Below are 13,320 nucleotides of genomic sequence, written 5' to 3'. Positions count from 1 at the left end.
TGTTGTGATCGACTCTCCCATTCTGTTTCTCACACCCACCCCGGTACCCCCCACACCCTTCCTCCTCCTCCTCCCCACCTCCATCCCACCCTACCCTACCCCATCCACCACCACCTCCACCACCCCCTCTCCTCCTTTTTGCATCTGAAAAGACCACTGAGTGAGAATCGATGGCGCAGAGGCCCGCTTGACAGGACAATAAACCACAAAGAAGGGGTGAGTTTTTTTTTCCTCCTCTCGGTTGTTTTTTTTGAATTGCAGAATTACTCTAATGGCACAACGATGAGGCAATCGCTCGGGGCTGGCTGTGTGGAAATGATATTTAACACAAGGCATCTTTTGTTACCGCGATATGATTTTGAGCAGGCGTCAGCTGCCGTGGTCCCACTCAGGGAAAAAAAGAATTAAAAAGAGAAATCCGAAAAATACCACAGGCTGCAGCCAGCGGCTCCGCATCCCGCATCGTTTGGGACATTCATTTCACATGAACACACATTCACCTTACGTAACCTAGAAATGCATCACTGTGTGCTGGTCCTGTTATTGCCGGAGAACAGTGTGCACTTGCAGCTGCAGGTTTAGATGAGGGTCGGTTGCCTGATTTCATTGGGCGATGCGGTACCTTGAGGGTGTTAATGCGGTTGTCGTGTTGTAAACAAAAATATGTCAGCAGGATCTGAGAGGGAGGTTTGTCTTGGTTTTTTTTAAGGGACCTCCCCAGGAAAATGAGCGCAAGGCAGGGAGTAATGTTCTAATTGGATCGCAGTGCGCCGAGCGCTTCCACATTGCTTCTTTTTTTCAGCCATGAGAGGACAAGTCACATCCAAGGCGCAGGGGGGGCCGTCTATTTACAGCTGAGGCGTTCAGATCTGCCTCTCATGTCTGTGATAGCTACAACAATAGCTTCCATTTTCCTCCCCAGCCTCAGGCACAAGCAGCACAGTCAGAAATAAGAAGCTATTATTGGTATTATTTGGTCCAGACGCCCCAGATGTCTGCAACAACATCACCCAGCACCGGCCACAGCTGAGCAGAAACTGATGAATCATATATTGATCTTATGTCTCACCGCTGAGATGAGAAGGTGTTTTGGCTGCTGGTAACCTCAGGTGACCTGACAGCATATGGTGCTTGTAACCTCCTCACATACAGCCTCTCCACCGGCTTCCCGCACCGTGAGGACGCAGCGATGCCCCAGCAGAGGGAGGACCCGTCTCCGTCCCGCCGCCTCGGCCTGGCATTCCACCGCCTGCAGACACTGAAGCCCGGCCACGACTTCCCATGAGGCCACCACCAGAACTCAGCTCGACCGCTCTGTATGGGGCCTCTCACATATGAAGTAGGTTCAGATTGTGCTCTGTCTCCGTCTGGACGCATGAATGAGACACATGAGGAGCTCAGGCTGTGATGATATGATCAGTTTATACATACCATGTCAGCTATGAAATGGTCCACTGGTTCCAAACCTGCGGGTCAAGGAGGATTTAAAGGGTCACCTGAGACTGTATTTCCTTTACCTGAAATAAACCTAATAAGTTTTTAGGTTTTTCTAAAATGTTTGACTTCCACCTCTTTGGTCTCTAAAAACCCTTTAAATGAAACCATGTAAAGGGAAAAACCTCTGTCTGGCTGAAGCTTTGGGAACTACTGATTCATGCAGCAGCCACTACTGAAGGAATTTGTCAATTCATGAACTTTCAGAGTAAATCAACAAATATTTTGACAATTTGTCATCATTGGGATTTATCATCTACCAATGTTTGCTCTTTTTGTTTTATGTAATTGTAAATGAATCATTTCTGAATTGAGGGGTTTCTAATCTAATCTACACTAATTCTATTCAGAGAACAATGAATGGAGCTTCCTGGTTCCAACTTGTGCAGCAGTTTTCTGAAAGTGTGGTAACAGCAGGAGGAGCATAAGGAGTCCAGACAACTCCTGACAGAAACATGCACCAGCTCCTCAGACCAGAAAGCCTTTTGTTGTTGACATATTTAGGTGATGAAACTTCAGTGATGCTGCTGATGTGATTCTAACAGCTAAAACTGCTCTCTATCACAGCATCGGAGTGAAAACAGTTTGAGGTCAAACAATAATGAAACAGTCATGGGTTGCAGCCATAATAATTATAATGTGCACAGTGAGTTGCTTTTCCTTCACTGACTGATCCTCTTCATTTATTCCCAATCGCATAAATGATCTCATGGCTGCATTTTTCCTCCTCTCCTCAGCTGACATGGAGGATGAAGATGGGACTTGTTTACTTGATGTTTTGTGGTACGTCTTTACTCAGATTCAACACAAACATAAACCCTGAAGCTAATTAAATATGAGCATTAAAATCAATTTGCGTTTTAAATGATTTTTTATCTACAGAATTTTGGAAACTTTGCCACAGTTTTCTCACATTCAGTTAAATCTCACATCCACTGAGATTTAACTGATTGTGATCTCCTCCCTCTCTTTGTCTTTGCAGTGACCCCCAAGCCCTGAATGACTTCCTTCATGGGACCAATGAGGTAACAAAAGAGTCTTAAACAATGAGGGACTCAAATAAAAAAAATCAGTAGTGCAAATGATAAATTGAAGGTGGAAATATTTCCTGTGGGATGTGTGGAGGACTGCTGACAGTGTGAAAGAGTCCTAATGTAACGCTGTGTGCTTTTCTCACCACGACCATGTGGGCCCAACCTAAAATGGACTGATTTTATCCCACCAGCTGCAGACTGAAGACCTGCTCATTAACTCTTCCTCTGGGGAGCCTTCCCTCTTCACAGATGCCCCGGTGAGTGTCTGGATCCACAGCCAGCGGCGTCACAACAGCCAGCATTTTCCCCAGGAGAATGATTGTTTCTGTCTCCTTCTGTGCCTGAAACAGCTTCCAGCTAACTCCTACTAAACACACAATCCTCCCCTCTTTCCCACTCTGCCTCCTCTTTCCTGTTGTTTCTACATCTCTTTCCATCCCCTTCTGTTTCTCCCTCCAGAGCCCCGTCTCTCTGCTGGGAGATGGCAGGGATACCCCAGACACACCTCCACCTGGGTGTGTGGATCTGTCCTTCCTGGAGGAGGCCCTCCTGTCATCGCCAGAGGGTGGAGAAGACCCACAGGTGGTGCATGGTGGGCCACCTGTGGAAGCTGGATGTGAAGCGAAGAACGGAGAAGTGGAGGAAGCGGAGGAGGTGGAGATAACATGTGATATCCTCCAGCAGAGCCTCCAGGAGGCTGAGATCACAGAGCAGACCATGGCCCTGGAGGCAGGCCTGACCCAACCAGGGGACAGTCTGTCCCTGTACTCACCTGCCCCTCTTCTCTCTCCACCCACCATACCATTTGTACCCAAGTCTGTGACCTTGCCTGTCGCCCCGGCATTGCCCAGAGACACCCAGGCAGCAGTGGAGCCTCCCCAGCCGTCCCTCCTGGCTGTCGGGCCTGGCTGCCCTTCTCTAAAACCTGCTGCCCCTCCTCAGCTGATGGGACTTCTGCCCGGAAATGTGTTTCCTGCTCCTTCACCGGAGACCTCCTTCTCTCTGAGTTCAGCCCAGGGCTCCAGTATGATCATCCATAAGGCTGTTCCCAGTGTCACCAGTCGTCCTCTTATCACTCCAACTCTGAGAACAACAGCAGCACCAGGAATCGTCCTTCAGAGAGCTCCTCTCCCCATCCAGCCCAAGATTCCCATCAGCATTCAGCCCAGACTGGTTCAAATTAGTCCCAAGCCCTCTGGGCAGAAACCCACTCCTGGTCTTACATTTGTCCCCGGGACTGCTTCACCAAATATTTTACTGTCCCAACCCCAAGGCCATAAGCCTGCAGCTCTACCACCACAGTCGACGCAGCAGCTCCCCAAACCCGTGAGCCTGCAGCTAGTCAACCAGGGCGGCTCCTTTGTGCTCCAGCCTCAGGGACTCTTCCAAGGCCAAAACCAGTTCCTTCTTCCAGGCCAGTCCCCTGTTACAATCTCCCAGGCTGCCACTGCAGCTCGACCACTGCTGACCCCCAGTCACCAAGTCCCGTCAGTGCACAGCATGACTCCGTCCACTGGGCAGCTTGTAGATGGCTCTCAGATCCTAACTGTACCCCAAAGGCAGCTGAACTTCAGCCCTGTCTTTACCACCCCCACAGGACAGCTAGCGCTCCGCCAGGCCACTGTGCTTTCAGGACCCCTGCATCTACAGTCAGCACCCCCTACTGTCTTCCAGATGCCAGCACAGCTGGCTGGAACCTACACTTCAGCTGGGCAAGGCCAGCGTGCCACTTTGGTTCACAGTCCTGCTCTTGGAAACCACATTACGTTGATCAACAGTTCAGGGGTTCTGCCCCCAGATCTTACTTCCATCTCGATCGTTAACGGCCCCTCTGTGGTTCAGGGGCTTCCTTTTGCTGCCCAGGCCCCGGCTCCTCAGACGGGAGTGACTGAAGGACAGCTGAGCCTCCAGCAGGCGTCCGTGGTGCTGCTGCCAGAGCGAGCTGTTCAAGAGGAGAGGACCAGTTCAGAGGAGACTTTCCACCAACTGGCACAGGTGAGTTGCTGACCCTGCTGTCTCAGGGCCTGTGGAGGGAGGGCTGGGTGACATGTAGAAAATCTATCATAGCATATTCATTTGGGACTGAGGGAGGAAGCCGGAGTACCCAGAGGAAAGTCACACAAACATGAGGAGAACAGACAGACTCCAAACAGAAAGATCCCAGTTGGCTGAAGCTTGAACCCAGACCCTTATAGCTGTGAGGCCACTGTGCTCAACTTAGTAACATTAGTGGCTAAACCCTGTAAATTCACAGCTACGCATCAATTTGCCTCTTTGCCCACAGAAACCTGATACAACAAGAGATATTAAAATCTTATTTCCTCTCATCCCGTGGAACATGTTGTTATATCACCCAACCATACTGGTGTTAGAGTGTAATAGATTTACACTAACCAGACACTACAAATCAGCAACTTCAGCTTTGCCAATCGTGCTGCTGTGTTTTAGTAGTAATGTAGTAAAAAATCTGCTCCTAGAAAATGCCTGCAAAGCCAAAATGTATTGTATTGTACTGCAGTTACATTTAGTAGTTAAACGCTGTAGCACAACAGTTGCGTTTTTTTTTTCATTGCTCTCGTGTAAAAGTGTAAACAGGCATATTTTAAAACAGCTAATTTTCTGAAGACCAATGAGGGAAAACACCTGATTTGACTGAGGTGTAGCGTCTATGTTGAACTCACAGCTATGAAGCTATAAAAACAGGATGTTTCTTATCATTTAGAAAATACAGATAAAAGTAAACAAATACTTCCCTGCACTTTGTGTTAAAGCTGGTGTCTGGTTCTGCTCCTGTAGCCCTACGGACACGTTCTGCAGCACGTCTCAGTGCAGCCCACCTCCACAGGGCTGCAGGCCACTTCTCCTCCTGTAGTTACAGTCCTGCAGCCTCCCCCTGAACCACCTCTGGCTCCTGATCCAGCTGTGGAGATGCCCAAACTTCTGATACCCCCAGCAGACATGACGCAAGTAGTGGAGGAGGTGACCCACTCGATGAGTCAGAACCAGGCCTTTATGCAACATCTGCAACAGGTCAGATTCAGCAAAATCATGTCGAGTTTTACGCCAAGATAAAATGCAGTCTGGGTTTTAGATTACGACTGTTCTTAGGTTTACATTAATACTATTAATAGGGCTGTGTGATAATTCAACATTATTGTGTATTCAGTGGAAATATATTGTGTTGATGTGACTTACAGTGCAGGGATCTTTTTCTGTCTTCATGCTCCACCACAGCAAGCACTTAGTTCCCCCCTCACATCTGAACTGTTGGTTGGAGCACTGCCAGTGGTACCGATGGAGGCTCTCACCTCCCCCTTAGCCAATGAGAGAGAGACCCAGCCACAAACCCATGCCGCCTCTGTTCAGGACACCCACACTGTGATGTCTGATCAGTGCGTTGAGGCTTCTCCGCTTCACTCAGACCCGGAGGACACGCCACTGCTCTGCTCCTCTCCTCAGATTCAGGACACGACTTTCTCCCCTCCAGTTGCACCTCAGATTACTCTGCCTGTACCTGAGAGTCCAGTCCCCCAGGCCACAGCTCCCCAGCCCCACATCGAGCCCCAGGTGCAGTACCACGTCCCCAATCAGCTCCAGGTCTCACAGGCCTTATTTGCCCAGAGCCAGGTGCAGATTCAGTCGTCTGTTTCACAGCCTCTTCCCCAGGCCCAGCCATCTGTTTCCCAGCCTCAGCCCTCGGTCCACGCTTCAGTCCACAGCAGCCCCTCCCCTCTGCGTGTCAGCGTCTCTGTGCCTCAGCAGCAGCCTGATGCCACGGCTGCGTCTGCTAGTCTCTCCAAAGGAGGAGACTCCGCTGTCCAACAGCACACACAAAACAGTGAGTTAAACTGCTGCTTGATATGAAAATACGACAACACGAGCTTGAGCTATGATTCTAACTGGTATCACTTCTCTCATCATTTCCACTACTCATCACCATTAATGTAATTGTCACTGTCATTATCATGATCTTGAAACTAATTGCCATCATTATCATTGCAACGGCCTCTGTCATCATTGTCACTGTGTGTGTTATCAGAGCCAACAGCTGCCTTGGCCGTGGAGAGTACAGTGTTTACTCTCGATGTCCATCCGCCCTCTCCTGCAGCCCCGTCCATCCAGGCTCCCAGAGAATGTGCCCCCACCCAGTCGAGCCAGCAGACCAGCACCAAGGTGAGAAAAAGGAAAAATCCATTCAGTCTTAATCCAGATCAATTATAAAGTGCTATTTTTTTTATTAGAACACAAACGTCAGCATAGATCCAGTTTCGTGTTGCAACTTTCCATCTAAAGTTTTAAAAAATCTTTTAAATTTCTAATTCTTTATTTGATATAATATTTAGGACTAAACACTATAAACACAGAAAGAGCAAGAAAATACTGAAACCTTTTACTCAGAATGTCCCGAATCCCAACATGACATATTGAAATGTACCAAAACCCAGATATGATTCTCACAACCAAGGAAATATTCAGCAAATATTCACATTTTAGAAGCAGATACCTGTAAATTTTATTTCAGCTCTAATTATCTCACTTGTGCATTTTATTTTCCACTAAGAGTGAGGGATATTATTATTTCTGCAATGAGTCATAATCATTTTCTCACTTGGTTGAACTGAATTGGCTCTGGTCTTGAATCAGAGCTACCAGGCTTTGAAATGATTATTTAACTTATTAATAATTTCAAAACGCACCCGTCTCTGTCCTGTGATCTCATCCCCAATGTGACGTGTCTGCCAGCTGGCAGGTCCTCTGGAGCAGCAGAGGGAGGAGAGGCTCACACCAGCAATGCGCAGGCACAGGTAGGAGGCACAGAGCACCCACTGATCCTGATCTGTACAGCTCAGTCACCACGACACACAAATTCGCTCGAATCGAGAAAGAAAGACCCAGAGTGCATGAAGACTGGCTGGATGCCATAGAGCCATAGATGTGAAATAATGGCTAATGGTGACAGCTTGAATTTTGTTGTTGAACCCTAATGAACACAAAAAAGTTATTAGTTACTTTCCAGGTGAAGATGTTACATAGAAAAACCAGCTCATTAAATAAAATGTGTTTCTATAGCTTGAACTACACAACAACAAATAACTAAAGTTTGCTCCTTATAACGCTGTTTACATCTTAATGCAGTCTAAACGTTCTGCAGGAGTACTTTGCATTTGTTAGTGATACTTCTATACTTTGAAAGCTGGACTTGTACCAAAGTGGTTTCAGATTGAGGTATTGTTTCTTCCACTCATCTAAGACACATCTGGATCACTGCACTCTGATCAATACAGGCCCAAAGCTAAACCTCAGTCCAAGTAAAAACAGCACCTTTCAGCATCTACTACAAAGTGGCTGATGTTTTTGTCTTGATGGCTTTGTGAGCCTCACTTGTTACTGGATACGCTGTATTGAAGAGCAGCTTTCTTACTCCACTGGTTATCAGCCTCTGAATTAATGTATTAATATTTAACTGGATTAATGCTGATCCCTCACTAATATATTTTAAGCCAAGACAGTATTACTACTACACCTGCTGCTAATCTCTGCTCCTGCCCTGAGCTCAACCAGTACAGTGATAACTAGACTTCTGCTTCATAACACAAACACCCAGGCCAGATTACCAACCACAGGCTCCCTGTGGGTGTCACTTCCCTTTTGGCACCTGGAATATTGTCTTGTAAAGAGACCTTTGGTCAAAATTTACATGGAGCTTGGAGGTAACAGGGACCCAACAATAGAGATTAATTTGTCCAACTGCTTCTAGTTGATAAAATTACACTTTATTAATCCCCAAGGGGAAATTCTGATAATAATAATCATAATGCTAATACACTTTGTTTAGAGAATGAATCTACTGAGTGACTTTCATGGTTGGATCAGGTAAAATAATAATCAGAAGAAAAATGAATATGTGGTAATATTATTTACTACTTCTTACTATCAATACTTGTGCTGCTTTTAGTATTAGTATTTAGTATTACTATTACTACTACAACCAAAAATATCACCACCACCTGCTGCTGCTTTTCTTCAACAAACTGAGTACACGTTGAATAACAGGTGCAGTACTTAAGTCAGTAATAGAGAATACATTTAAAAACTACAGTGCCATGTTGTGTCATGTTACCAGTTTGGGTAATCCAGTTCCTCACAGAGGTTTGGCTGTGTCCTTCAGGTTCCAGCAGCAGCTTTGTTTGGACCACGGAGCGGTTCAGCGCCCCATCACCAGCCCGGCCTTTTCCACACTGAAGGACGCCGTGAGACGCCTACTGCCGTACCACACCTACGCTGGTCACCTGCCCACTCAGGATGACTTCAGTTTAGGTTAATGAGCCACTGATTTGTGCTGCCAGACTCATTCACGGTGGAGAAAAGCAGCAAATGTCAACGTTTGAGAAGCTGCAACCAGGGAAATATCTGGTGTTTTTGCTTCAAAAATAGCTGCAGATTAATGGAAAACTGTGTTACAGATTAGAAAAATATATGCACAGAAATAATAAATGACTCTTGCTGAAAAATAAGTTAAGGTTTTTAAATCGTGCATTAGGCTGTAATGATTTTATGAACAGTTGATCTGAGTGTGATGACGTTTCTCTTCTCACAGTGGACCAGGAGTTTGACACTGTGTCCGGTTTCCTACTGAAACGCACTAAGGACATGGTCAACAAATACAGGCAGCTACTGGTTCGAGAAACCCAGGTAAGACACAGATCGGCTCTCTGATATTAATGAATCACGTTACATGTACACTGCATCCCAAAGCTTTGCCAATAAATGCAAGGAAACATCAGTTTCAAGCCAAATGTGTCAGTGGAGGGACATTCGGAAACCTAATTCTAGTCAGTGGAGTAGGAAGATGTATTTATTGTTTGTGAATAAAATATATTTTTATAACGTGGAGACTTTCTTAAATTTTACGTACTTGGTTGTGAAGATGCCTATGATCAGACAAAGATCAACAATTCAGATTCTCCACTGTAAGCAAGAGTAACAGCTTGTTTTTACATTACTTTTCCTTCTTTAATTACATTTAAAATATTTAATGTCAAATTTCTCCTGAGGATGGTGTGTTACAGGGGATCGGGGGAGGTTTTTTGCTGTTCTTTCAAAATAAAACCAAAAACCAATAAGCAGTGTTGAAATAAATCATAGAGCATTAAACTAGTGGATTAATTATACATTTATTCTCTGTCATTAATAATCTAACGATAATTTGGCGTAAAACACATTAACTGTTCGATAATGAGCCACTTGTGAGATCAGGCAGCTTTTGTTTACTGTAAAAAGCTCTCATTCATGTGTAAATGGGAAGTGAGAAGTGAAGCAGAACGAGCGACGTGTGTGACAGGGTATCAACTCGTTTTCACAGCAGGAGAGTCCGTCAGCAGAGATGGTGATGCTGGAGCGTCTCTTCCTTCAGGCTGAGAGATACGCTTTGGCGGAGGACAGACGGAGAGCCCGCAGAGACCCAGGTCAGTGTCCCATTGGGCGAAAACACAACCTACTCTCTGTGTGTGTGTCTGTGTTTAGCTGCACTGTCTGTTTTGCCAAGAGATGCTGTTTCAAATCCCATAACTGAGACAGAAAATGCACAGGGAAAAGTGAATTAGTGACATTCTTTTCTCCTTACAAACTAATTAGCGGCGCCTTAGAGCGTGACACTTAACCTCCATATTTGCTGCAGAGCAGCTCCCAGGTGTGAATGTGTAATTAAGCTGTGTAAATGTGGAGCATGGTCATGCAGAGAAAGACTCAGTGTGATGATGACTAAATTACTTGTGAGAGGTTAAGAGCGAATTAAAGCTGGGTTGTTAGGTTAATGAAAAAGTTGGAAAAGGGGAAGGAAGCTCTTGAAAACTTAAATGTCAGGCTTGGCTGCTGCTGGACCCAGGGACTCCTTAATAAATAACAATCCAGACTCTCCAAAACAAACACACTTCAGCAGAATGAAACTTACAACACAGACCGTTCCAACTAAACTCACACCTTAGAGATTTGACTGGAATTTTTTTTGGGTTGATTCAACCAAATGACAAAAAAACCAAAAAAACAACCATTCATAGGGAGTTAAAGTAATTCCAATGGCAACGATCGATAGTAAGTAAAGATTTATTAATAAACGCCTTTTCAAAACAAAAGTTAAAGTGTTTCACAATAAAAATATTTTAATATCAAACAGGCAAGATGGTCACAAGTTACACAAAACAAAAAATAATTGATATCATCAACAAACATCAACCAAATAGAGCTGAACAAACAATAATTGGTTTGTTGCTCCTGTGATGGAGGCTGAAGTCTTTGAGTCCGTCATCTAAAAAAACCACAGCGATCTGCATGGCCAGATAAGGTGATGTGGCCAGTTTGTTCATCTGGGCGAATTAAATCAGGAGGTGAAAATGATGGATGTTCAATCTCCTTCTTCCAGAGTCCTTTACGATGGCCTTGGCTACATCAGCGTCTTCCCCCCGTGGTGCCCACTCCTCTGGACCCTCCCATCTGCACTCCTCCGGCAGCCCCTCTTCTCCGCCAGCATGGACCAGACTGTCCGACCGGCCTCCAGGACTGAAGACGTACCGATCCAGCTCCCGTGGGGCTCTCAGGCTCACCATCAAGCAGGAGTCTGGCTCCCGTAAGGTGGTCCACAACTCGGCCTGTGACCCCGGACTCAAGAGGGACCACATGGGGCAGCTGACCAATGGCAGTGGAGCTGTGAACGAACGCCATTCTCAGGCACCTAACGGAGAACCCCAGCGTCCTCAGCATGACGGGGAGATGTTCAACGGAGCTCTGCCTGATAACGCTGCAGAGGAAGTCCCACAGACAACAACCAATTCCAAAATAAAAGCCCCAAATCCTCTTTCTATGCCAGAGCCACAGGCTGCTTGTTTTGAGTTGCCGCCCAGAGATGTCAGCGCCCCAAAACTGAAATGCTACAGGCTGGATGCGTCGCCTCGGCCGGAGCAGCGGTTCAGCCCGCCACCTCCGGCCATGCAAGAGGACAACATGCTCAGTGAACATCTACAGAGTGCCATCGACAGCATCCTGGAGCTGCAGCGGCTGCAGGGCCCCTCTGCAGCCACAGGCAGGGCCACGTCAGGCCCTTCACTGGACCAGGCTGTCACCAGCATCCTGGAGGGACACCTGTGAGGTAATGTGCCCTGACAGATGTCCACACAGATACAAAAACATCTGTCTGAGGTGGGGGAAAAAAAAAAACAGGAAGGTGTACTTGACTTCTTGTCTGTGCCCAGATCGAAGAGATTTTGCTTCTGGGTTTCAGATTTTACTTTTAAGAATTGTTTGAAAGAAGAGAGGGGGAAAAAATTAAGAGGCACTATAAAGAGATGCATCCCAGACAACAGCACTATCTATAGTCCGATAGATGTTAGATACTTCATTTTGATGTATGTTTGTGGAAAAAAATCTATTTGAATAGGAGCTATATTGTTTCAGTGGTAGTTAAGTCATTCAGAGGTTTACGACACTGGTGTAACCTTCATCAGCATATAGTATATAAGTAATAGTGAGGATAACGAAAACGTGGACTAGACTGAGATTATTCAATAGTTTTTTATAAGATTTCTTTCAAAAATGTGAAGTTTCTTTTGCATAGTGCCAAGCTTCCAGGGTATTTATTTTGATAATCTGTGCCAATTGTGTTTTCAGATGAGTTGCAGTGAGTGTGTGACGAGTGTGTGTGTGTGTGTGTGTGTCTTAATTTCAAACTAGTTTGCGTGGATCTAAGGGGAGTGTGTGAAAACATAGCACCCTGCGACGGGACGAACACAAAAATCTCGCAGGCTCCATCATCTCGGCTTACCATATGAAACTCCAAAGAATTTGTGACTCGCTACATCCTGAATACACCAGCAAACGTCCATATTGTGTCTCATACCACAAACTGGAGTCTGTCCTTGTTATAGCAGAAAGAACCCGAGGCACCGAAAAACATTAGGCAGAGTTGTGCTTTTTTTTTCTTCTTCTTTAAGTTTTGACCCTTGCTGTCACACATGCTGGAGTCTGACTGTGAAATATTTCTAGTTTTGTCTGTGTTCAGAGACGAGGATGGTTTCCCATACTGTATGTATTAACATGCAAGCAATAATGAGTTGCAGTTGTTAGGAGCAGCGGGGGTGCAGTGAGGAGGAGAAGGGAGATCTTTGCCTGTCTTGCTTATCGTCATCAATGGATGAAAACTAAGTTTGTTTTTCAGGAATGAGAGAAGCTTATTTTGCCATCGAAGCCCATTGTAGTTCAGAAATAGTTTCTAACGTGTTTCAAGGGCTTGGGGGGGGGTCACTTAACGGCATAAATGACCATAAAAACATCCGGTTTGAGACAGAAACACCAAAACTGCAGTTGTTTTTCCACGACAGACACTGTACAGAACTTGAGCCGCTCTGCATCATCAAACAGCCTTTGACCAAAAACTAGAGGAATCATTCAGTTCACATTTCGAGTTTGACTTCTCTTTTTTTTCCCTGATTAAATTATTGGTCTGTAGCCCGCCGTTCTAAGCCGAAGATTTATTTTAATGCAGCCATTGTGGAGCAATATCATTTTTGCAACATTTATGTTAATGTGACAATCTTATTGGTCTATGTGAAAATGTGAATTCTGTTCATATGAAATATGTAAGAGTTGAAGTCATTTGTATTTGGTTGTATGACTCTCCCTCATGACATATGTGCAAAATATTCTTTGTAGATGGATTTTACCTTGAAGGTCAAAATGTAAAACCTGCAAATTGTCTTTCATTTTTGTAATATAAAATTGAAAATGTGCTTCAAATTTTAGC

The 13,320-nt window shown here is 45.4% G+C and overlaps 1 protein-coding gene across 1 annotated transcript; it reads left to right on the top strand.

The window, feature by feature from the left end:
* Nucleotides 1–193: 193 nt before the first annotated feature.
* Nucleotides 194–11,700, top strand: LOC113130843 (BRD4-interacting chromatin-remodeling complex-associated protein). The gene is made up of 14 exons (XM_026307778.1): nucleotides 194–216; nucleotides 1,153–1,339; nucleotides 2,232–2,277; nucleotides 2,477–2,519; nucleotides 2,720–2,785; nucleotides 2,988–4,523; nucleotides 5,325–5,558; nucleotides 5,763–6,366; nucleotides 6,568–6,701; nucleotides 7,272–7,333; nucleotides 8,698–8,846; nucleotides 9,127–9,221; nucleotides 9,892–9,994; nucleotides 10,948–11,700. Exons 3-14 carry the CDS (start codon nucleotides 2,237–2,239, stop codon nucleotides 11,667–11,669), a joined length of 3,789 nt encoding a protein of 1,262 aa, XP_026163563.1. The 5' UTR covers nucleotides 194–216; nucleotides 1,153–1,339; nucleotides 2,232–2,236; the 3' UTR covers nucleotides 11,670–11,700.
* Nucleotides 11,701–13,320: the final 1,620 nt, after the last annotated feature.

Source organism: Mastacembelus armatus, chromosome 22, assembly GCF_900324485.2.
Source record: "Mastacembelus armatus chromosome 22, fMasArm1.2, whole genome shotgun sequence".
NCBI classification, from domain to species: domain Eukaryota; kingdom Metazoa; phylum Chordata; class Actinopteri; order Synbranchiformes; family Mastacembelidae; genus Mastacembelus; species Mastacembelus armatus.
This window is presented reverse-complemented; position numbering and strand designations above follow the sequence as displayed.